This window comes from Pholis gunnellus (genome assembly GCF_910591455.1).
Source record: "Pholis gunnellus genome assembly, chromosome: 4".
NCBI lineage: Eukaryota > Metazoa > Chordata > Actinopteri > Perciformes > Pholidae > Pholis > Pholis gunnellus.
Genome location: NC_136530.1, coordinates 16,994,317 through 17,020,515, shown reverse-complemented (window position 1 = coordinate 17,020,515; position 26,199 = coordinate 16,994,317). Strand labels below are relative to the sequence as shown.

The window sequence follows — 26,199 nt, the reverse complement described above, 5'->3', positions numbered from 1 at the left end:
TGATCCAGATTTGCAAATAAACACCTCAAGTATCGTATAGAGATCATAGACTGTCTACACTTAGAGCTACATGGGGGTCATACAAACAAATCTGCAGCTGGGCACAGAATGATAATGTGTAATCACTATCTTACAATGCTATTTACTGGGCTTACTATGAGGGAAAACAAAAGCTCTGCATTGACTACGGTCTGTGTTTACTTTTTGTGTGATAACCAAGAGCGCTTGCATGGAGGACGCTGTAGTTCTCCTCCCCTGACACCGAGAGGCGCTAATGAGCAGGTTTCCAACCGGAACTCATCTCCACGTGCAGCCGTGGCTTCCACCGGCGGAAGAGGGTTTGTTTTGACTTCGCCACCGGTCTCCGTTGTGTCCAACGTGTGTGTGTGTACTCCTCTCCTGTCATGTGTTCTGTAATTGTACCAGCGACAGAAATAATGTCAACTGCGGAGAGCCAAGTGGAAAACAACTGTCCGGAAGAAGAGCTGAAAGGGACCAAAAGAAAGATTTCTCTTTCCAAGTAAGTGTTTTAACAGACAGGAAGTCAGGGGCAAGCGGCACACTGTAGTGAGCTAACGTTAGCGTTAACACGTTAGCGTTAATTAGCTCGAGTTCTGTGTTTATCTTTGTAGAAGTTACAGAGATGTAAAGAGGAGTAACGTTAGATGTTACTAACGGCAAATAAAGAAAAACAAGTAGCGTTATGTGCTAGTTGGCTTAGCCAGCGTTAGCTACAAAGTTAGCATCTAGTAAGTTAGATAACGAACATCAGACAACCCCTCCGACCCTAACATTCAAACAGTCCGTACTGTATTCATTCTTCATGAGTCCTTGTGTTTGTCCTTACACGTCTTGTTTCTATGAGCTATGTCGTCTAAACATTGATACCCGATTGGCATAAGTACTGTTAACGTTAAATGTCTGAAGTGTTGGTGTTTTTCAGAGAAGTGGTATTTCAGTCCAGTGGGTTATCTATTGCTCTTCCGTTGTGCCTTGTATCTACCCTGTCACAGTTTGTTTCACACATGTAAAGCTTACTTCACCCATGTGTGCAACATGCTAACTCGTTATCTGTCCTGCAGTTGTGGCGTGTGTGGATCAGAAGAGGCGAAGTACACATGTCCAGCCTGTCTCGCTCATTCCTGCAGGTGAGACTATTGAACAAGTAGTTATTTTACTGACAATCAACCAGCCACAAGGTTCCCTAAACAAATCTGAAAGGTCACAGTATAGCTTAATAAAGTTAACTTTTATACTTACCTATAAACTTTTAAACAGAGGGTCATTTAATTCAAATTGCTTTTGGACTCATCTTGACAGCATTTATACTTTTCAGTAGCAAGACTGGCATAGTCCTGAAAAAACCTGACATTTAAACGTATCAGTCTAAAGCTGACTTTGAGTAAGTTATTCAATAATTTAATAATAATAGTTATTTCTATATGTCACAATCATATCAGTTTGTTTTGGCCCAAAGCTAATGTGGGTTGGAGTAATGGACATAACGGGTCTGTTTTAGTGATGCAAATGGTCTCCATCTGTAGTTGTTGTTGTTACTTTTGATTCTTTCTGTTGGCAAAAAGCGTAGTGTAGTAAATTTAAAGTAGTGTACTAATAGAAGGAACACCCTGTTCCTGTACAACTTGTATTACTGGGAAGAAAAATAGACTTTGGGCATCTAATGGCTTCGTTAAAAGCCACATGTCTAGTCTTTCAGATAATATATTTGTGTGTGTATTGGACTGTAGGCGATGGATAGTGGAAGTAAAGCAAGCAAGAATTTTTTATTTTATTTCATGCATCTTAAAAGCTAAATTCCATCTGAGTCTAGTTCTCTTATGAGACACAATCATCACTAAAGAATTATGAAATAATACAGAAAATCTCTTCTACTTGGTCTAAGGTCTTTTTTTCTTTAAATTCTGTGGATGCCAACACATTTAAAGCTAAACCTTCAAGTACTAAATGGCATATTGAAGGTCATACCTGAGGGTTTCATTAAGATTCATCGAAGGGCGCCAGGGCATGTCCTTCACCCGTTCTCTCATGGATGCCCGTTGTTTTGAGCATCATTCAGCATTCCTTTTACATAGTTTCTAGGGACACGGTCTGGCCAAATACTTGTCTCTCAGCAAAAAGGGCTCTTTCCATGCCTCATTGTTTTAGTAAAGGTCTTTCAGGAAGCCAATTACAACCATATTAGCTTCAGTAATGTTTTAAAATAAGACGTCTCTGTCAGAAGTGCACATGAGCAGAGGAGGAAGACGTTTACTGATAACCAAGCTAGCTGATTGATGCAAATGAGTATTTTATCTTCTTACCTTTTCTTACTGTACTCTAGCGTTATACGTTTATGTTTACTAGATTCTAGAGAGCTGCGTTTATGTCTGGGCTAGTAGTTGATGGATGTTGTCCACACAAGTATGAATCGAGGAAACATCAGCTTGTTTTCTGTGGATCTTTGTGCTATGCTTTCTGGAGTGATGATGACCTCTTTAGCTCTAAATCGTGTTGTTTGTGCACCTGCAGTGCTTGTTATTCGTGTTTCATATGTGTTGGCCTCGGTTCAGCAGACCAGCAGTCCTTCGATAACATTTGTTGGAATTCGTCTTCCATCTGTCTTTGTCCGGTCTTCTTTTTACTGTCCTTTATGCAGCTGTCTGAACAAGCTGAGCTGCAGCCATTCTGAATTCCTTGAAGCATTGCGTAACACATTCTGTTTGTGCATATGTTCCAGCTTGCTGTGTGTGAAGAAACACAAGGACGATTCGGGATGCAGTGGAGTCAGAAATAAAACGGCCTTTGTGACCCTCTCAGAATTTGATGAGATGGCACTTCTCAATGGTGAGCATCTTCTCCACTGAAAAACTGCAAGAATAGTTATAGCCGTTGTTGACTGTCACATTTTATTGCATTTTTTATTAAAGACCTTCACTGTTAAGTAGAATTTCAAACTAACCAGAAAGTGGGTTGTTAAATATATTATTTCCGTCACTGTTGGCAGAAGATGTTTCTTTAAGCATGAAAAATAACTTTATTTTATCAATAAAAATACATGCTACTCTTTTACTTTAATGTTTGTTTACTACGTGTTCTTTCCCTGCACTGTAGACTACAGGCTTCTGGAGGATACGGGACGATTTGCCGGCGCTGCCACCAGAGACAAACTCTTCCAAACTCCTCGTTCCACTTTAAGAGTACGTGCTTTATAGTTTATTTCACGTGTATGCCTAATGTTGAGTTCCCTCTGGAGTTTGTTCTGTCCCTGTATTGTTTATTCTGCACACGCTTGATCCGACTGATCAACAGGTGGCTGTAACACGCCAAGACACGCAGCAATGCACCAGACCAAAGTCAAAAATGGATGTAAACAATGTTTTATGATGCAGGAAATGCATTCAGTACATTTTTGTAAACTATATGAATACTGTAGAACTGTAGGATCCAAAGTCTGTTTGCTACCAAAATTCGTTGTATGTCATTTTTTCAAAACAGTTTTTTTTCGGTTGGCAAGTCCAATTCAGGATAAAAAACTAAACTACTGTGAATCACCATTTCATATGTCCTTTCAATTGTCAGTCTGCACAAAGTGTTTTGTTCCCGATGTACAAAACATGACTTTTTTTGCAAACCTCTAGTACAAAGTAAGGGTTAGGCTTATTTGAAAAGAGGACTTTCTGCAACAAAAATGTAGAGTAGTCCTCTCAGACAAACCTTTTTTTTAAAGTCAGTTTTATTTTATTTCTTATAATCTCCATTATCAATTAAGGCTTGAATTTAACCACAAACTAATGTATTTATGATATAAAGTAATAGGAATAGAATTATAGGGAATTGGCTGAAATGCAAACAAATGGAAACAATAAACGACATTGAGACTAGAGTTCCACATGAGAACACGCAGAGAGAGAGCATGGAGAGGGATTAGAGACAAAGTCAGCGCCAGCTTTGTTGTTGTTGTTTGTGAGCCTGATGGATTTTAGTAATGGCTTTTATTTGTTATGTGTGAGTAAAAGTGAATGATTGTTACTCTTTACTCAAGTCTAAAATACAGATATATATATATATATATATTTATAGGGACCCGGAATGTCAAGCTAGCATCTTTATAGAGGCACTTCATTTGTGTCATTGTGTTTAATACGACTCCTTTTTAAGAAATAAACATGTAAGAAGTGGAGATGAATGTGTTATATGAAATGAGATACCTAATGCACATTAGTCTTGATAAAAGATGAAAACAATAATAGTAGAAACCTAGCTTCACTACAGCCTAATCTGAATGTTTTCCTCCTGCTTTTATTGCTTTACTTGGTCTAATTTGCATCAGTGGTTATGCAATGCTTACTGCCGTTGCGCCAAACCACAGACATTCATTTATATAACATTCGGCGTCCTTTCCAGCCAGCTTTCACCTGAACCGTTTCTACATGACAACTTAATATTTGATAGCTCAGAGTAATGCATGTTCTTTTCTGGAATTTCTTGAGGCAGTGGCTGCTTCAGCGATCACAAATCAATCAAAGTAATGAGCTTATTCTCAGCGACAGATAACTGCTTGGCACATGATAAACTTTGGGATTTGGGTTTCCTCCGGAACACTGCAAGCACAGCAATATGTTAGTAGCCTCGTGTATCGCCCAACTTTTTTAAAACTTCTCTTTCACTGTCTCTTACTAAACCGTAATAATGTACTGTACTATCTTTACTTTTCTGTTTTATAGACAAAGAGGCTGGCAGCCACCGCCAGGAAGATGTTTATCACATTGAGGTTCCTCCCCATCACCTTCACTAAGAGCAAAGAAAACTCTACTGTCTTCGTCTCCAAGTAAGAAGGAAATACAAACAACATATTGTTACTTGAAACAGAATGTTGTTATTTGTCTTATCCTTTGCGGTAGTTTTAGAAAAGTAGCGTTGCAGAGAGCACAAGAGCAACACATCTTTTGGAACAAATTGATTTAACTTAGTCAATATTGCAGAGGTGATCTAGTGACTCAGGCTCCTCACTTCCTTTAGGCTCTAAAGCAGTATCGTCTCTCCCTGTTTGGCACAATTAAAACTAACATGAATATCCTTACTAACTGTAAAAAAGATGTTATTTTTACCCTCATTATTCTATACTCTTATTACTGTCTTGATAAAATCGTGACCATGATGAAGTAGATAATAACTATTCTCTCAAACATCCGTCACTTGTACTACAGTATCATAGCAAAGACAGAACATAAGCGTACTGTAGCAAACACAAGTAGTAGTCAGACAACAACACGGCTGTTTAGATTTCCATCAGAGCACTGCCGCCTTACCAAACATGTTGAGGCTGTTAATGATGCGCTGCGTCACAGTCAAAGATAACGCGGCGCAGCTTTCTGGTGAACTTGAATCTTGCTTCGTCTTCAGCAAGTGAGCTTCTGATTAGTGATGTTTTACTGAACCACAGGATGGCACTCTTGTTAAGCCCTAAGCAGTTCTATCTGGTGCTGGAGCTCTTCAGGTTTCCGTATGGCAGTCTGGTGCATGATGATGATGATGACGTCAGTAGACATCTACCTCTTTCTGGTATATTTTACCTGGGCGGTTGAGCTGTTATTGACATTGGCACACTAGTTTCTGAGTTTGCAGTTTTGTTGTACTTCCCAAAAGTTGAACCCTGTTCAGGTGGAGACCCTTTCAAGACGGTAACTTGCCATTATGTTGGCCCTTGTCACATGTGGTCAGTTTCAGTATAGTTGGAGATTTCAACCAGCACACACGCATGCACTCTCGTTGTTGAGAAGCAATAGCACCATATTCTATGCTGCAGACGAGCCATCATTAGGCAGCAGCACTGCATCTTCTCTGTTTCATTACTAGTTAAAGGAACAATCCCTAAATTATTGCAGGATTAGGTGAATAAAAACCATAACTAGGCTGCTTGTTTCACATTCTGTCCTAATGTATTACACATTGTCAAAAGACCTTTTGAGGGCATGCTGTTTTATTACGGTTTTAAAATGTATTTGAGCATCATTACGTCTATCATCAAGCTTGGATAGTACAGGGCCAGTAGTCACAGAGCATACATGATGGATTTAACATGTTTGTGCATGGGGCTGTCGTTGCAGCTGGGCGACTTATTATCGACCGACGAGAGGTTAACGTTGCTGTAAAGTGGTATCGGGTGCGGTTGTATCGGAGTATTTTTACGAGTACAAGTACACGAGCACAGTATCGTCCCTAGTTTTCAGAGAGTTGGCAGGGAGAGGGTCAGTGCCAAGCTGCTCCTGAGCTGTTGACCTCATCTGTAATTTGTATGTCGCTGGTTTCATCATTATTACAATGTGTGATATTTTCACAAATGGTCTTTAAATGTGTTGCCCTGCGTTGTAGCTGGACAGGCTCGGTGTTGTTGACTAAAGCCAGTAATTCCAGTCACAAAATGTGAAAGAGCTTCCAGTAAGCTGTTGTTAGACTTTACTGCGACATGAGTAAAATAACAGAAAAAGACTCCTTGTGACCAATAAACAAATGTACAGTGGTATTTTGATGATTATTCTATTAGCACAAATTATGACACCTCCAACAAGGCTGGTGTTGTTATTTAACCATCCCCCCCCCCCCCCCCCGTTGGTAGTTTAATGTTTTTGGGAGAAATAATTTCAGTGTGGTCAACTTTGCAGACTTGTAAGTGAGGCGTATTACTTCCTTTTAGACCCTGAAGTAATAAGTCATTATTTCGTGGACAACCTTCTGCCAATCATTTTACCATTTGTTTTGAGGCCGAACCCTGCCACTCTAATCCCTCTGTGGAAGAAAAGAAAAGGGGATGAGAGGAAAATGGTTATTGAAATGCCCAGGGACGACATTGGGTGCCAGTCAGGATTGCCACTAAAAAAATAATCCTTTGTGGTTCTCTCCAGCAGTTTGATGTTGTTACTTTCCCCTTCACCACCCACTTTTCCATCCTTAAAATCTACCCCTCTGTCATGTCTGCCTCTGGTGTTTTGCAGATGATTTAAATGTGCACGTCTCTGCATGAGACAACATTATGTCAGGTTGTAGCAGCCCACCCTCCAGCTCCATCGTCCTCATTCCCAACTCAACGCTTGTCAGATGAGACCAGAATGTCTTTTACGTTTTTTATTTTATAAAGGTTGATAAACTCCCACAACCGCTCCAGCAAAAGACACATGAAGAATATTTCTACTTTTGCTGCTGCACTTTCAGTAGAGGGATCTTTGGCTAGCTGCGCAGCCTTATTTCTTTGTTTAGTCTGGTTAGTGTCCCTGTGTCTCACTGTGAAGATGTTTCAAGTAACTGCAACCGTGTCCCATTCAGAGACCAGCAAATGGACACGAGGGATGGGGGATGAAAGGTGTACAATAAATTGCGAGGGATCGAGAGAGAATGTGCTTCAGAATGTACCAAGTACATAATATAAAAAGCAGATGTGTGAGCAGTGCGACTGCAGCTGGTTAGCGACATATTCATGCTACGCACTCGAGCTGCCAGAGAAGGATCATTACTGGCAGACAGCTGACTAGAGAGCTTTCATGCCTGGCAATGGTGTGTGTGTGTGTGTGTGTGTGTGTGTGTGTGTGTGTGTGTGTGTGTGTGTGTGTGTGTGTGTGTGTGTGTGTGTGTGTGTGTGTGTGTGTGTGTGTGTGTGTGTGTGTGTGTGTGTGTGTGTGTGTGCACGTGTGTGTGCACGTGTACGTTTGTGTGAGTGTGCGTTTGTGTAAGTGTGAATGTATGTGCTGGAGTTTGTGAGCATGTATCTCTCTGATTAAATGTTTTTATGCTAAATAATGGCCATGCAACTACTTTCTACCTTTTGCCGTTGGCTAATTGAAAAAAAAAAATAGACACAAAAACAATCCCAGGCTGCCTCTCAGTCCAGCCCTCGGAGGGTAAGTATATAATAACTGGCATTTGGCAGAACATCGGGAGTAGCTGTGTTCGGGTGGAATTGTGTTTTCTACAGCGTCAGCCTGGCATGGCGGGGCATTTTCCCCATGGACAGCTTGAGTGGACTGGACAACACGTTGCAGAGGCAGTTACTGTGGATAATAACCACATATTTCTATAATAACTTGAGATAATTAGTAATCCGAGAAGCTGTGGATTCGTGCCATGTATGTCATCCTACCGTAGATCAGCCTCACTTAACCCAGCTCTCTGGGTTTGAGGTGACCTCATTTGGTCCCCTGATATTGACAGATGTTAAAGAACAGTGAACTGTTTTCTGTTCGGCTGTCGAACATTGCACGTCCCAGTGTAGCGGCTTCTCGTAGAGCGACATAATAATCAAGAGATCCTTCTCGATCCATAAAAACAATGTCTTGCTTGCCGTACACGCACACTTGATTGCATGAAAGGAAACTGATATGTTTCCTGGCATTAACTCGTGCTGCAAATCAAGCACTTCCTAAACTAACAGCCGACCACCAGTGGGCTGCTGAGATGTTTTGGCTTCACTTTTGGGGAGCTGTCATGCTGCTGCTGCACGGGCGACCTAAACGTGTAATGCCCGACAGCATTGTCGGCGGCACGGACGTCCCCGGGGTCCACCGGTAGATAAAATGTACCCCATGATTATGTAGGTTATTACTACTGACATTTCTGTAATGTTATGTTGCAGCGTCTGCTGTATTAGCCACGTGTTTACTATATGTCTATTTGCATAGAGAGCGGGGAAGTGAAGCCGGATCACAAGTGGTCTCTGGAGAAGCACGTGAAGATGCACTGTAATTCCAGGTGTGAAGAGACGCACTGAGAGATGTCCACTTGTGATCGGATCGCTCAAGTGGCATGTTAATGCCAGCTCTGAAAAGAGCCACACATCAGAAAGATTTGTGCATCGCAAACACTCCACTTTAGACGCACAATTTTGCCTTCAAATGAGATTGGTTGACATGTCAAATATTCCCGTCCTACATTCTGGAGAAGCATGTTCCAGCCTTAAATCAAGCCATTCTTCATAGAACTCGCTGGTGGAAAACTTTTAATCCAAAGCCACAGCTAACGAACATTAGTGGAACAGACATCAGTAGCACGGCACAGGAGCTGGTAGTGGAGCTATTGAAGCACATTCACAATGCTTCGGTTGAATGGTTGGTGAACGTAAAAACAGGAATGTTTACATGTTCTTTTGGCGGTGTGTCACTGTCAGTCCTCCAGACCACAAGGAATCTTGTGTTCTGCAGGTGCTCCTAAACTAATAGAAAACTGAACATAGTGAAATTGTGCTATCATCAAGGCAGAACAGTTTGGTGTTGTTCTGCCGCTGTGACGGTGACGTGGAAATGCACTTGTCACATCTGGGACAATGGAAACGTTTTAGTACGTCAGTTAGGCCAATTAATGCATTTTTGCACCATAGATGTGATTGTGCTGCATGAATCAGAGAGAACACACTTGCCAGGTGTCACGTTTGGTTGACTTAATTTTAATGGTTAGCTTGTCATGTGTCGTTCGAAATTAATTACATAATGAATTACATTGATTACAATTCGGTACATTAATTACAGCAGAAGGTGTTCGCGACTTGGCCATGAAACCTTCTCATTTTCTAAGCCACACTAATACTTTGCTCTAGAGGTGGCTACGTTGGATGGATTCAATCACATTTTGGAAAAAATATTCATGGTACCCAGAGAGTAAATCCTAATGACCTGGGTTATCCTTTAACTTCACATTGGTCCAACATGTCAGTTCATGTGAGGATACCTAAAGCTAACAGCTATTCACATCAGACCCAAGTTTATGGGTTTTTTTTCCCCCCGTTTATGGTAAGACCCTAAAGACTTGCAATAATTGTCTCTCCATTTGTCATCCTTTCAACGATCTTTCTCCCAAGTAATGATCATCACAGCCTCACGGAGCTGCTAGCGTGACTGTAGACTCGTCTTGATAGTTTTACGTACACATACATACTTAGACCCTCCACACTTTAACATCTTCTTTTCCTTTAGACTGCAGGAGAAACACACTCGTGACTTGACATGAAGGCATTTGTCCAGCAACTCGGGCTCCCGCCAGCACTTAAAAAAAAGTTTTTCGATACAGCTGCCTGTAATCTTTGTCTCCTCTCCTTTTTCGTTCATCAGCCTCTCTGCACTCCACCCTCTGAGGTTGTGCACGGCTTTGGATACTGGATTTATTTTGTTCAAAGTCCTGTCATCTCAGTCCACCCGCTTGCCACCCAAATCCTGGCATCCACCTCTGACGGGCACATCCACGAGACACATGGTTCCTTATGCCGCACCGTTTTTGTTGGATCCGTCCGATTCTTAATCCAGCCAGATGGATCTGCTCTAACTGCCAGACCACCAGTCAGACTTTCTGCTCTCTCGCACAAGCAACTCCAATCGCTTACTTAATCAACAGAGTGTGTGTTTGTTAATGAATTCATCCGTCCTCCTCTGAGTCTGCTTTATTTCTCAGCCTCCCTCATGGATGCAGAGTGCTGGCAGTTGCTCAGACTTAAGTTTAGAGAGAAGCAAAGGTGTGTGTGTGTGTGTGTGTGTGTGTATATATGTGTATATATATTATAAAGCTTGTCAGGGCAATGTTGACTAATGTAGACATTAGTGGGAAAGACCTCTTCTCTCAAAGATTGTTTTTATTGTGAAAGTAAAAAAATGGTATATTTCCTACTTTATAGGTTTTAAGTTTTCAGGCCAGTCCAGACTAGCGATTTTTATTGTGTAGCATAGTGAATACTAAACTATTGTCGCACCAATTTAAGAAAGAAGAAACGGCAACCAATTGGTAAAGCAGCGATGACCACTTCCATCCTCCATAATAATTTGAAACCTCAAGGTATTTTACTCCAGACAGGTTTCAGAATTAGACAAAACAAACTGAACGTCAGTTATTACTTTCAGAGCCGATATCCTGCCTCGTGCCTACCTTTAGAAAACTGTTCCACTCTGGAGAGTATTCTTCCGCACATGTAGGCAAGAACAAAACACACATAATTAAGTATGTAACATTTATATTTTCCCCCTCTGGTCTGGTCATATTCTGATCCTATTTCTTCCGGTTAAGCTTAGTTCTCGTGGTCCAACAAGCTGTTTGATGAATAATCCCTCTTGAAGGAGAAAATACCTTTTTTAATGCAGGCCATGTAGCAGATAGCTTAGTGCTCGGGATTCTTGTGGAGGTAATAAACCTTTCAACATAATCTTTGTGTGGTTTAAGCGCTTAATCTTTTCAAACGGGCATGCAATAGATTGAAGGACTAGGCCATGCGTCCCGATATTTGTCAGCAGGTCCTGGTATTCAAAGCAGTCGTCCTCTTCCAGTGATGCTTCTGTTTTGACTTTTCTTTTTTGTTTTGTTTTATGCCGCTCTCTCCTCTTTTCTCCCCGACAATGAATGATGGCACTTATCCCAGGTATGCACGCTGGCCTTGCCTGAAGTGATTGCACGCATCTTCGGGCAAGCCCCTTTTCCATTGAAAGACATAGTTTCCATTTGCTGTAATGACAGAATAATGGCATCACACCTGGTGCTCCACCCTCATTTGCTTGCACTTCCAAACACATGCACACCTGCACAGATATACACGTGCACACACAGACACACACACACACAGACACTAAAGAAGGAACTCAGCCAAAAGCGAGCAAACACATAAATTCCTCTGACTAAGGGGGTTAGAGGTGTTCGGTACGTCTACAGTTTTCGAGGGAATCACCTCCCGGCAGCTTGTTTTCACTCCCAACATGCCTGCTGCTGCTGCTGCCTTCACTACCTACAGCTTTTACCCTTTCACCCTCTTCTTACAGCCAAGTGGAAACTCATAACCACCTTTTATTGGGTGTTCTACCAGTACTGCATATACTTCTACATTTTTGAACTCCTCCTACCTTATCCTGTTTTCAAGGAAACAACATGCCCCGTGTTGTGTAATGCTACCATCTTGATCCACAAAACAATCGCCAGAACAATGCCTGCTGTCAAAAGATTCATGGTATTAAGCTCAGCAGCTGTGATTACGGACGGGGGTCAAACTGGGCCGGGGCTGTCTGGAGCTTGATATGTCGTATAATCTCTGCCTGTCATAACTGATTGCTCGCGCATGCATGTACGCATCAACACAATGTTCCCTCCCTGTGATAACTCAATGCACAAAAAGGTTAAATCCATCATTTAGATGGAAAATAGATGATAGAAGATGTTTGTGCTTCCATTGTCATATAGTTATGCAGCCACTTTAGTCTCCTCTTAAATGATTAGTTTAGCTGCGAGGTTGTCAGCTGTGTGTCTTCCTGGCAGACTCGCTCAGGGCTTCCGCCAGCGTATTGCAAACCCGGCTTAACTTTAGTGAGTGTCCTCAAGATTTAAGCCAAGATTCTGTGTCCTGCTTGCTGATTAAAGTTAAGTGGGTTAGCCCCGAAGCTAGCAACCACTTGGGCTCAGGCGCACTGAAGGTGGGCCAACCTTTTAAGGTGGACCCGCTTGTTTCAAAAGGAAACCACAACTTCTTGTACCGTATCTACTGGTAACTGTGCAGATAGCTTTGCAGAGCTTTGTTTTTAGAGAAGTCAAAAAAAGATAGAAACATCTTAATATTACAAATATCAAAAGAAACCTCAGAGTTGTGCTCCGGATCTCTTTTGGTGAGCCCTAATAACAAGTTCTCCTCTATGTGCCTTACAATTATGCGTTGCATGTTTCATCTTCATCCTTCAGATCCATCAAGGCCTCGTCCTCTCCCCCTGATGGAGAATGGGTTGATGAATCAGCTCCACCCTATATATGGCAAATTCTGTGGTCTTGGTCAACGCGAGTCCTTGTAGTTAAGTTCAGCTCAGCATGTGGGGTACGCGGGTTTACTGGAGAGCAGGACTTACTGATGCCTGTGCCAGTAGGCGATATCGCTTTCCTCTTGGGGGCAGCAACATTTATTCTTTTTTCATGTTTTTCTTGGTTTTATCTACACTAGTGCAGTGCCCGTTTAAAACATGCCTGCACAGAATGCCTGGTCTGTGGCATCGCTGCTCGCTCATACAAAACACTGCGCTTCTTCGGGTCCTGAGCTGCATGGCGGCAACCTCCGGGTCTGAAAAGTGAAGCCAATGCAGAAGTGCGTTAAACTTACATTCTTTCAAATGGCCAATAGAGGGCGTTCCTCTGATTGCAAAAGGAAGTCTGACGGTCTATGAGAAAATGACCCTACTTCTCACTGGATGTATTACCTCAGTAAACAAGAGTTCATGGCCTCAATCACTAGTTTCAAGTCGTCTTCAGTACAGCTATAGATTTATTTTCATTTCAGGGAAAACAGTGTACTGCATGCCGCTGACAGAGAAACATTACTGGTCACAATGGCAGAATAGTGCTGTTCCTGTGTATGTTCGTAGCTAAAGTCAACTGCAGTCAATAGATGCTGTATAGACTCAGTCTGCAGAGCCTCGGAGCTCTGTGTGCTTGTTTATTCAAATGTCATCAATATTGAACTTGTCGCGTTGTTGCAAGTTGCACCAATTTGGACAAAGCACCACATGGAGTCCCCAACAGACGGACGGGAATCATCCTCTGTAATGTCTGAGTTAATAATGATTTATTAATCATTTATTTTAAATGTGTCAAAATGTTTTTTTAGGCTGACTAAATTACTAGTAATTAATCCATTAATATAAAAAGAATAAAGGCAGAAATGCATCTTGTTTTTCATATTTCCCAAACTGTTTGATATCTAACATTTGTTGTCTATATCTGAACCATGATGACATTAGCGAGTATGAACACAGCGGCTGTTTAGTGGATAAATGTTTGGTTGTAGAGCACGCCCAGCAACCCCCCCAAAAAAAAGAAAACCCAACCACGTTTAATAGTTACTGCCCAGAGCATTACCCCAGAAGAAGTGATCATTATGTGATATCCACCAGCTGGTGTCCTAGTATTGAGTGTATATGTCATGGTCTCCATGGTGACTCTGGTTTATTCAGTTACACACACACACACACACACACAGTCACACAGATGGACACGATTTTGGAAGCAGCCAGGCATATTGTCTTGGACAGATTAAGGCTGAATCCGTTTAATGCTGTTAAATTAAAACAAGAGCGTTTGTGTTTGACTGTGAAGGGAACACTGTGAGAGCACTGGTGACATCATCTGAGAGAAACAGGCAACAAGCAATACTGTGTTTCAAAAGCTGAAAGTACAAATTAGTTGTTTTTTTTCTCTGTGCCTCATTTAGAGAGAAAGTGTTCCTGTGGCACCTGAAGGTCATCTTTCCTCAGAGCAGCACAGAGTTCAGTCAGAGGAGGTGAGTTACACAACAATATTCGGTTTCTTGAATATTATACCCATCAAAGAGCAAATGTTCGGCTCTGTTTCAACGCTCAGAAGGAGCTGTTGTTGCTGGAGGGAACATTTCGGTGTGGGTGCAGCGTCTGCATGTGGTTGTCCAGGATTGTAAAAGCTACACACAGACATTCTCCATTATAACTTGACTTGATTTGGATGTTGACAATGTTAACAATAGAATCTTTTCTCTCTCATTTACTTTTCTCTTTCTTGTTTTAGGGTGTCCGACAGGCAGACCCTGGAGCAGATCTTGACCCCTTACATCCACCCTACAGAGTCGGACCCTGTGACGCGTCAAAAGTGAGCCTCTTCAGATTAACACTTCAGTTTCATGTCACATTTGTGTCCTGATTATTTGCACGGCACACGGATCCATCTTCTTAGAGGGCGTTAGAGTACCAAGAATGTAAAATGTGTAAACCTCCCTGTGAGGCTGTAACTACAGGTCACTTCTTAAATATAAGTGGAAATGTTTATTCACCTACGTACTTTATAGGCTTTTAAAAACATTATTGATATAAAGATATTAAGCCAATCAAAGGCCGGTTTTCAGCTGATTGGGGAGTAGTTTTATAGTGCACAAAGCCCGGGTCCCTCTTGCTGTGGTGTGGTAGTGGCTAGCTAAATATGAATATAAATATGACTAAATGTAGTTTTTGGCGAGAAACTTGAATAAACAGTTGTTTGAAGGAGATCTTTTCACTGCAATATAAAATAGATATTAGAGAGGGATCTATGCTCTGTTTAACTTCCTAACAGGAGCTCTAAGCAGCTTATAACACTACTAATGACAATCTTTTTCTTTTAATAAAAGCAAATATTCAAATGCAATCATTTTTTCCAAATCATTTGAAATGTGTGTTTTATGCTAACAACCACTTGTAGAGGACTATAACAAAGTAGAAGAATAACATTTAGAATTGTCTTCGGGGCGGTTTATATTATTTTTGGGCACGGTGGTGAAAAAAGGGAAGGACTTGCAGTCGATTATAGTTCTTTGAAAGAAATTTGAATCGTCGGATGAGGCTTTTAAAAAATGTAAACCAAAATCAGCCATGAAAATTTCAATCAGTGCATCTCTAGTAAATTCATCCTGCGTCATTAAAAGACAGACGCACCATCATGTTCTTATATAATACATGCATATGGCAGAGTTTGGCCAAGCAGCTCATTCACATTGATGAATAGTGTTTCGGTTGGAGTGCTGGGGCTTTGCTACAGGAATGGACGTGTGCAGCTGAAGTGAAAGCTCATATAAAGTCCAAGTGCATTATATAAAGTGTTCAGCGTGTCGCTTTAGTTCTATTGAGTTAATTACCGCCATGAGCTACAGTCCCTGCTGAATCCTGAAGCAAAGCCAGAAACCTCAGCATAGTGAGATCCATCCAGTCAAAGAACTTCAGTAACTGGGCTCATGGATAGAAGTAGGAAACTTCACAATGTGATAATCGACCCAGAAGTCAACACCACTTTGAAATAACGTTTGGAGGAATAGTAATGACTGCTACTCCGCCCATTGTTTTCTCCTATAAAAGTTCAAACGAGCAGTTTCGCTCTTGGCAGCGGCTGCGGAGCTGTGTTTAGTTACTGGTTTCTAATGATCATAACAACTTAGGAATGAGACTGAGGGAAGCGAAGCTAATTGAATCGCTCACAAAATGCAGATCCAGATATAATCTACGCTATTGCAGCATAGTATGAAAACACACAACCCCGACACCAGTGTGACGCGGTTCCATGCGTCAGCTAATGGGGATGAATACACAGCATATATGAGCTTTTTTTTATTGTCACACAAAAATACAATGACCTGTTGTATTCCAGATTTACTCCCCATCGTCACCATTTGTTATCTAAACATATTGGGTGTTTGTAGCCATGACTTCAGCGTTGGTTGTGCTAACCTGTATCAATTCAACTTTCAGTTACACAATAAGTACAAATCAGTGTACATGTACAAGAGCCCGACACAAGAAGCGACTTTCAAATATGTTTTCTATTCAAATCAGAGCCTAACTCTGTCCACGGCATCATTTTGAGGAAATGCAATATTAACACCAGCGTTGATGTGTTTCATCACAGTCCTATCATTTAGTTTACAGCCTAAAAAAACATGCATCAATAAATGTAACACTGCTGATCTGTGCCACAACACTTTGTCTCATTGGGCTCAACTTGAATGTGAATGTTTCCCATAGAGCAGACGAATAGGCTGCTTTTAATAGGTTCCATTTATCTTAATGTAACTAAGGTCATTTTATGTCCTGATCTTTAATAGCGACCAACTCAATCCAATTTCAGTCACACCGGATTCGTTCGGTGTTTAATTAATGACCACAATCTCACTGTACTGCATTTATCTTTGTAATTATGCTCTTGCTTCACTTTTTTTTTTAAATTCCAAGGCTCATGTTTCTCCCAACATGAACGGCCGTCTTTGAACAAGGCCGGCTCTTTGATTGGAGAACATTCAGTATTTCTAAAATGAACCTCGAACAGATCAGCAATCTGACTCCTCTGACCTGTAAAAAACCTCCAGCCAGAGCATATTGCTCTCCGGAGAAACTTTTAAAAATAGACGCTTAACTTTGGTCCAGTGCCAACCATTTAGACTCAAACCTGTGCTTACTCTAGATTCAAGTGAGTGGGGTTTAACTCTGCACGGCTCATTGGCCGGCTGTTAACAGCGGGCTCGGGTGCCGTGGGCCGTCAGTCGCATCAAGGATTGTTCCTCACGCGAGAAAGCCTCAGCCAGAAGCCATTCATATATCCGTCAGCATACCAAGACACGTGTACATGTGGGTCTCGCCTGTGCTGCAGTCAATGAGCTCTTTGATGATGACCAGCTTAAGAAACACAGACCCTGCTCCCGTGTTTTTAATTCTCTTCTTTTTGGCTGCAGTGGAGACTCTTAACCTCCCGCGTTGATGTGAACTTCTGTTTCAGGTTGAAGATGTATGTGCGCACTCCGTTTGATCACCTGAAAGTCTTCATGAAAGCAGAGGGGAGAAAGGCGAACTCTGTCAGGTGAGGTTTTCTGACATACAGTACACGCTGCAATGAGCTACCACTGGTGACACATACAGTAGTAAAACAGACACATATATAATTAAGATATATGATACAGGGTTCATATTCATTTCAGGTGTGTGGATGAGTTTTGAGACTGTGTCAGCATCCGGTCCATGTGAGCGTTCTATCGGACTTGCCATTCATGACTGTTTTACTCAGCGGGTAACATCAGAATAATTTGTTTAGGAACATGACATCACTGACTTGTAAATTCCTGCAGAGCCTTTTGGCAGGAAGGCCTTAAGAGGGCTTTTTCCTCCCCTTTTGACTTTGATGCCAACATTGAGAAATGCCATTGATCAAGAAAATACTTTTTGCAACTTGTATCTACATCTTCCGTCTTTGCTTGCCTTCACTCTCTCTCTCTCTCTGACTCACTTTCTGTTTCCACAGTTTCTGTCCCGTGTGCTCTTTCTTCCTGTTCCATCTGCCTTCTCTTTCTCTCAGTGTGGGTGGGGGGGGGGCTCAGGGGATGGTGACGATGGCACCCATTTGCTTCACCTACTTTCAGATTCTTTGGCTGTCCTCCATTCCCTCTTAGTCATGGAGTGAATGATGATCGTCGGCGCTCATCGTCATTGCCCCCGTCATGAAACCGCCCCATCCTTCATCCCTGTAACACACACACACATGCTCCTTTGGGTTTCTGGGCGTCACACACTTTCTAAGCAGTAGATTACGTTTTGTGTCAGCTAATGGAGAGGAATTAGTGATGGACGAGTGTAGAGATGTGACACGCGAGCAAAGATGTAGCTTGAGCTGTCAGGCTGCCACCTTTTTAACCATCACGTGAATGTAATGAAAGTTTGAGTAGTTTATATATCATTGTCTCTCGACCACCATTAGCTTAAGCCGATGGCATTTTACACCGCACACGTTAGTCAACCGGCTAGCAGACTGTTCCTTCAACATGTAGCTCGTCTACTCTTAGTTAAAGTTGCTGCATTTACCGACAGAAACACCACACTTGAATTTCAGCCTGCATGCTCTTTTTTCCAGCCTAACATTGTTGAAACAGAGCAGTTAATACTAGCTTGACAGCTGAATGTATTTACCCGGATCAGAGGCAAATGAACTGTTAAAAGACGCGGTCGGCATGGCAGGCATATTGTAGATGTCTAACATGCTAAACATCTGGATCTGTCTGGGAGCTACAGCCAATGAGAGCACAACTAACCTGTGTGTGTGTGTGTGTGTGTGTGTGTGTGTGTGTGTGTGTGTGTGTGTGTGTGTGTGTGTGTGTGTGTGTGTGTGTGTGTGTGTGTGTGTGTGTGTGTGTGTGTGTGTGTGTGTGTGTGTGTGTTGCAACATGGAAGTTGTTGTTGCACCTGTTTGCATGAATCAACATGTAACACAGCGACCGCTCTACTAAAGGGAAATTGTAACGACGTGTGGAAAAAAGTTTATTACGCTGACATTCCAACAACAACATCCGCAAACACCTCCTTGGAAATTCCTCGAGGCGAAGGATATTCTTGTAGTGTGTGTGTGTGTGTGAGACCCCCAGCATCTACTATCAAGCTTCCATATAAAAGCATGTGTCATGCGCTGTGTAAGCACAGACATTTCCTGAGAAAGCCGTAATAATTGAGTCATAACAGTTGTCAGCGTTTTCCGGCGAACATATTTCATGAATTACTCCTAACATCTATTAGTCTGATACAGGCAAAGTCATAAATCAGACTTTGGAGAAAGCCCGTTTTGACTGTGTCCTGTCAAGTCAGCGATACTGAGTAATTCAGTGGCATAACTTTCCTTTCTCTCTCTATCCTTTGCCTGTCATACCTTAATAGCTAGAGTACGGGTTGATATAAAGAAGGACTTTTAAGTCTGTAACTCAATTCTTAGTTAGTGTTTATTGTCGACATTATATTGGGGACGGATGAATGGAATTAGGGCAAAATTAGGACACTTGTCCAACAGGAATTATTCTTATTATATTAAGTATTGCCACCGCAAAGGGGCCTTCACGTTTTGTTTTGAATAACTCAGTCTTAAAAGAAAGCCTCTCATTTTGAAACGTGTTGTTAGTGTTATGAGGTCATGGACAGTGGTCGTCATGGCGAACACAAAGGGCACGGCTGCTTGTTTATGTTGTTGAACGTCTACTGGAATATCAACCCACTCCAATAAAGGAGCTCTTGTGCTAAAATAAACATAGCTGTGTAACCGGTCAACATTCTCTTACTGGAAAGGAGACAGACCGAGCATCAAGAGAACCATTCACACCCTTCTGGGATGTTTGTTTGTGTTATTTTTTAATATATTTTTTTTTTTCAGCCCACTCCTTACATCCAGAGGATGCCCTTTCCTCCCATCCCTTACCGCTTCTTTTCCTCTCAGCCACTCAGTTGACATGCCAGAAGTGGAGATGTGTGTGTGTGTGTGTGTGTGTGTGTGTGTGTGTGTGTGTGTGTGTGTGTGTGTGTGTGTGTGTGTGTGTGTGTGTGTGTGTGTGTGTGTGTGTGTGTGTGTGTGCGTGCACGTTAACCAGTGATGTTTCTGTCCTGTCCAACCACAGCTTTCACTCACATATTTGTGGCACACCCTCTCCTTAGCCCTCCTGAACCCGTCCAGCCCGCTCTCCCTCAGCTCGCCCTAAAGCCATGTTTCTAGTTTGTTTTTGTGCGGCAGATGCTTCCTCGCGTCTCCTGCAATGCTGGACTGATTTTTGGGTATTGTTACTAAAATAGCAAGCAGATTATGTATTGCGTAATTGTTTAGTGTCACAGTTGGGATTGTGGTAATATTTCTGCATGTGTTCTGAATGCCCACACTCTAAGGCGAAAAAAAGCATGCGGAGACGGGCTAATCTGTGGAATACGGAGACAACGGTTTTTTCTCAAAGGCCTGGTGGTTCACTCATTTAGTACACATGAAACATCTCGTTTTCAATCCTAAAATGCATAAGCATAAGCCTACTATATATTCAAAAAAAGTTTATGGATAGTGGTGGATGGCTTTTACATCAATTTCACAAACCAATGCAGGTACCAACTATGAAGCAGCCATGGACATGCTCACTTAATTTCTGCAGTTACTCCGATTTTTCAGAATGATTATTAGTATCAAGATATTTGCAGTGATTCTTTGTCGTTGCACCTCACCACGGCTATATCCTGATGGGTCTCAGCAGTGGAGGGGGAACATAAAAGGAACCTCTGTGAACCTCTCAGCCTTGCCCTCTGTTCAGATCATTCACTAGAACACTATATAGAGACCAGATGTGTGCGTGTTGTTGGCTGAGCCATCCAGCCGTGTTTCTAGATATGGCCAGAGCTTCAACAATTGCATCAACACCACAGGGAGCCGCAGTCTGCTCTGCCATCTACCTCTCTCGCTGTTGTTTACAAACACTTGTGTTTTTGTTTAGTTTGCGTATCCACAAAAATAAAAGAAACATCCGTGAAGATTTAATTAATTACACGTTGGGACATAAAAACAAGTGAAATGGAAACGGTTATGTCTGGTATGCACAGTGCTAATGGTTGCGGTCCTTGTAGATATCCTGCTTTCTTTAATTACTTTGCACACACAGCAGCAGCTTCTTAACTCTTGACCCTATCGCTGGTTCGTTTTCCTTTCTACACTAGAATCGGTCTTTAAATAGGCGATTTCTTCTCTTCTGATGTGGAGATCGGGCCGGAAGTACCCTGCAACCATGTGCACTGTGGCAGGCTATCCCTCCTTTCTCCTGCCCTGCAGGAAGTGCAAACACATTTTTGCTGTTTATTTGTGGGATTGTGCGAAATGATCTTTAGCCCACCTTTGAGAAACCCTCCGAGGGAGGGGAGGGCTTCTCGGAAGCTGGCCCCCGCCAGTAAAGACCTGTAAATGTCACACTATAGTGGAGTGCTTTGATTGGCTTTGGGAGTGGGTGTCTACCTGGGCGGCTCTCTCAGTCTGCTTGTGCTTTTAGCAAAACAAACAATGGCTCAACAATCTTCAGTCTGGCACGCGTTTGACAGATGGTGGTGGTGCCAGTTTACTGTATATATCCCAAAATACATGATACCTTGTATTTTGGTGATGACAGTCTGAACTGAATGGCCCTTGCATCAGTTCAGTTCTCCAAGCCTCGTCCCCCAAGTATCCAGTTAACTATTTAGTCTGGTGATTTACGAGCATCCCTAATGCGTGACAGGACTTCTTAGAGACAAGACTAGACTGATGTCATCTCACACACAGAGCTGAAGGAGGGGGCATGTGTGAGATGTTGTTGATTCTTGGTATAGTCAGTTTCCATCTCATGAGACCAACATCAAGCAGGATCTTCAATGTGCCAAGCCATGACTCAAATCTCTATCAATCCTTAAAGGATTCTCAGCCGTCAACATGCCGCAGGCGGCTGGAAACAAAACGCAGCAGTTACTAGTTAAAGAGTTTCAACAACAGGGGTTATTGTTTGCTCTTGTCTTTTCTCGCTACTTAGCAAACCTGAAATTACCTACAACGACCGTAATATCGCATCATTTACCCAGCATGATGTAACTGTGCTGCCTTGTAATCGCCTCTTTTTGTGCTTCAATTGTATTCGAAATAGGTACCATGAGTTGGACATTCGCAAGACCCTGAGGGACAGCCTGAGCTACAAAACACTGATTGAATATCCTGTGCTGCATGTTGTACTGGGAGACCATTGGAAGGAGTTTCCACTAAAAGGACCAGGTAAATAACACCATTATCTTATATAATAAACTCCTTAACACCCGCCGTCATACTAATTTCTGCACCGACACTAACGCTTTATTAGCAACAAATAACTTCACTAGCATCACTATATTCAGCCTAAAGCTTATTTTCTCACCTATGTTTTCTGTAACTCAACAAAAGGGTGGACATATGCTTGAGTCAAAGCCCTACGGAGCCCCAAAACACCAACCCCTATCCACTTCCCCAATTCCAACAGCATTGTATCACGTCCTGCTTTCTCCAGCTGAGGCTTTGCGACTCCCTGCTCCCTTATTTTTCACTATGGCAACATGCTACCCCAACGGAAATAAGGGTGTTCTGCACAGCGTCACACACACCAACTTCACCTCAACGGCGACCGTGGCCAAAAAGAGAATCAAACGCGGCTCACTTTTGAACGGTGATCTCATGAGTTGTGGAATGACACAAGAGGAGAAAACAGGAGATCTGCCCGTGGCTTTTCTCACCTGTTTGCCTTTTCTAGTTCCGGATGTTTTAAATGTTCATTTAAATGTGCACAGTGTGGTCAAACTGTGCATATCTCAGCAGGGTTAGTGAGGTCACAAAAGACCACACCAACCCGGTATCATTACACGGTCAGACCCAGACGTGCTGAATGACGAATGAGGTCATTTTAGTCTCAGCGTGTGCCTGTTTTCACTGATAAGGCCTTTGGTGCCACACTGTTTTGGTATAATGTTAGCCATAGAAACATCCTGATAATTGCGAATGCCGTGGCCTGGGAAGCTGGGCAGGAAGTGATAAACAGCAGTTGGACACTGTGGCAGTGGCTCATCTAGTGTGGATAAAGGGATGTTGAGGGTCCAGCAGCTCAGTAATCGTGTTAAAGCAGCAGATGTAAATGCTGGCTCTTACATCTCTTTGATGACACATTTACCCACTTTTTAGATCAGATATTTGAATTCTGATTAAAAATGTAGCCACTATTTTGTAGCAGGGGGGAAAAGGGTTTGTATAATACGCTATGAACAAAAGGTTAAGCCGATTTAACTAATCCAAATTCCCTTTGTTTCTCACTTTGTGCCATCCAAAGCATTAGCATTAAGGTGCTTCTCTCACCATTAGCTTGCTAGCTGTAGCCGAACCTACTGATGCTAGCGAGTAAGCAAAGACAGGACTCTACTCTTCGGAGACGTGCCAGAGTATGGCTCAAACCGGCCGATAGTGAAAGCAGTCACCTCAACAAACTAGTGCCAGTCTAAGGACAATTAAGCTAGTAACTGTTGTTATGTTGGTAAAGAAGGCTTTCAAGTGTTTGAATAACATGTCAGTGTGTCAGCCATATGTACCGGTGGAGACATCACGACTGCAGGCCACCTGGGTGGCGTAACGGAGTGAGCACTTTAGTAAAAATGGGATGCAGATGCTGAATGAAAAGGTTTCCACTAGACAACACCTATGTCTACGTTTGTTTACATCAGCAGTGTTTTTTAAATTTACATTCAGTTGAGACTGCACTCGACCCATAACTCTGAACATGCATATGTGAATTGAAGATTAAAAAAAATGATGGGCCTTTAAATTCTATAAGTAATGGTCCGTGTCTCAACGATAAATGCTTAATTGCAGGCAGGCATAGCAGTTTAATTACCTCTTGTTGCAGCACAAAGAATAAAAGCTGAATGACATTAATCTTTCATATTAGAGGCTCAGCTGGAGAACCGTCTCACAATGTGTTGGCAAGCGTCTACATCTTAAAGTGAATTTCATGCAAACGGGTTCATGCGTTTTATTAATCTGCCGACTGTGGGGAGATCATACTGGGGAGTAATTGCTGCTAATTCATATTATCGTTCCTACAGTCATTTATTCTGCATCCGTTCTCTCACACGTGTCCGCTCTACTTTATTGCATAACTAATTGCCGGACTCGCTGCCTCCTCCTGGAAACCAGCATGGAGCCGAAGCGTGGCGTTATCATTCCCAACCGTCTTCACTCGTCCTCTGCTTCTCGCTTTAAGCATGACCCCCAGCTGTGCTCTAACCATCTTTGTGCGACTGACCGCTCTGATGACTTGTGTATATGTTTGGACATGCAGAAGTTTACTGTGTTTTATTACCCTTTTTTTTTAATACACAAACGGGGTCATATTGTTTCAGCTGAACCTGCCTCAGCCTGCAAACGTTTTGCCTTTAAGAAGGAGGGGGTGGACCAAGACAAGGAGGGTGTCGTCCAAGTTTCACCGTCCCTACAAGGAGCTCGCAACCCCGGGGGAGCCAACATCTGGGCAGGAGCCCCAGAGACCAGCCCTGAAAGTCAACGTCCACACGTGAAAAGGGCCAAGAGAGAAGCAGGGAAGGGAGATCTAGAGGAGGGAGAGATCCTAGACAGCAGTGATGAGGAGGAGGAGGAGGAGGAGGAGGAGGGAAAAGCTGAAGAAAACTCTCCATGTGGAAAGAGCTGTGACGGCCCTGCTACTGACATGGAGGTCATTAAAGACGAACTAAACGACGGCGTGGACGTGAATGTTGATGACGGTATTCATTAACACAGCGACAGCAGCTGGGCACCAGTGTATAACTGAGAACATCTCTGGTTCCTTCTGATGACAGTTGAGGTGTTAGAAAAGAGTGCTGAGGTCAGCATGACTAAGGATGATGCTGTGAAATAGTCTGAGCCTGTTCATATCCATCACTGTCACGATGAAAATGAGTCGGCTAATGCTGCTGACAGCTGTGGACTGGAATGATAATGCCCAGATGGTGAGGGTGAAATGAATGAGGAGGCAGACGTATCTGACAGGAAGTCATCAATCTTGTGTCAGTATGCAGCGGACCAATGCAGCCCGACGGTGTTTTCAGTTGTTTTGAGAAACGGACAGTGGTTGATACCTCTGTAACATTTAAATGTTCAGGGTTCATGTTTATACATTTTGTTGTTGTTTTTTTGCATTTGTGTTGTTCTGCTGCTCTTCTGTGGAAGATGCAGACCAAACACAACGGAAATATCATTTTAAGGTCATCTCATCTGTATGTTTTAGTTCACTTGGCTGCCTTTTATATCTGCTGATCTCTATAACCCTTATCTTGAGGTACGTTTATTAGCTCGTCTGGAGCTTTTTAATCGTCTTCATCAGACCTCATCTGTTCATAATGATCATGAGATACGATCGAAAGCTCCAGAACACCTAATAAATGGACCTTGAGGAAAGTTTCGTTTTATCTTATGTCCTGCTTCCAAGATCAGTAGGACACTTTGAAACTCAATTTTAAGCCGACTTTAGTGAGAATTCATCAAACTTTCGACATTTAGGCAAACTCCATCTGCTGGTGAAGATCATGTGATATAATTGAAAGCTCAAGTACTCTACTGCTAATTAATGTCATTATAAAGCTCGTTTGTGAACAAATGGTATTGTTTGATTGAATGTCTCATGCTACTTTGTGCCTTTTAGTGTTTTTAGCTATTTAGCATCTTCTTTTTCCTGTCGTGTAAAGAGTCGGGGCATCTTGAAAAACGCTTTATAAAAGATCTATTATTATGAAGCTCAGCAGTGTTTTAATTTGACTGTTTCTTTTAATTGAAAGCTAAAGCAAACCATCACCTTTTGAAGTTCAACTAAGTTGTCCTCTCTGTCAAGCGTCAGTAAGACCGTTGGTCTCATTTTTCCATCAGCTAATAAAAGTTCATGTTAACATGCTGGTTTTTCTGACACCTCCGGGGTGTCTCCCTGTGTGAATGTTGTTAAGCATGCGGTGCCTCCGTGTACCGTATTCTTACCTAATGTTAGTTTATTACGACAACAGAGCGCCAGTAATAACTGACGCTACGGCTCAGTGGTGGGGCCTGTGTTTATACGTGTGTTTTCTTAACCCCTGCTAACCTCTTTTGGACGTTAACCCCGATGGACCGGCGCTCTTTGATGTCTGGCCTGTGATGACGCATTTTCCGCCCTTTTGCAGTCAGAGGCAATGATCTCACATCTGACTGCGCATCCCTCAGCAACGGAGGACACGGAGACCCCGAACTCATTCACTCCTTTGTCCTTTGCTCATACAATATCCAGCTGGGCCTTCATACAGTTTGCTGAACCTAAAGCATAGCTGTTTTTGCTGCAGAAATATTGTTTAATGCAGCTTTTTCTTTCATATACAATCTTTGTAT

General features: G+C 42.4%; 1 protein-coding gene across 1 annotated transcript; it reads left to right on the top strand.

Annotated features, from left to right (window-relative positions):
• Positions 1–380: 380 nt before the first annotated feature.
• Positions 381–24,583, top strand: znhit6 (zinc finger HIT-type containing 6; the record flags this gene model as incomplete). The annotated part of the gene is made up of 10 exons (XM_079157928.1): positions 381–520; positions 1,083–1,148; positions 2,738–2,844; positions 3,112–3,197; positions 4,725–4,828; positions 14,201–14,269; positions 14,530–14,610; positions 17,257–17,337; positions 21,926–22,050; positions 24,195–24,583. The coding sequence occupies exons 1-10, from the start codon at positions 405–407 to the stop codon at positions 24,581–24,583; spliced, it is 1,224 nt and encodes a 407-aa protein (XP_079014054.1). The 5' UTR covers positions 381–404.
• Between the last annotated feature and the right edge of the window lie 1,616 nt (positions 24,584–26,199).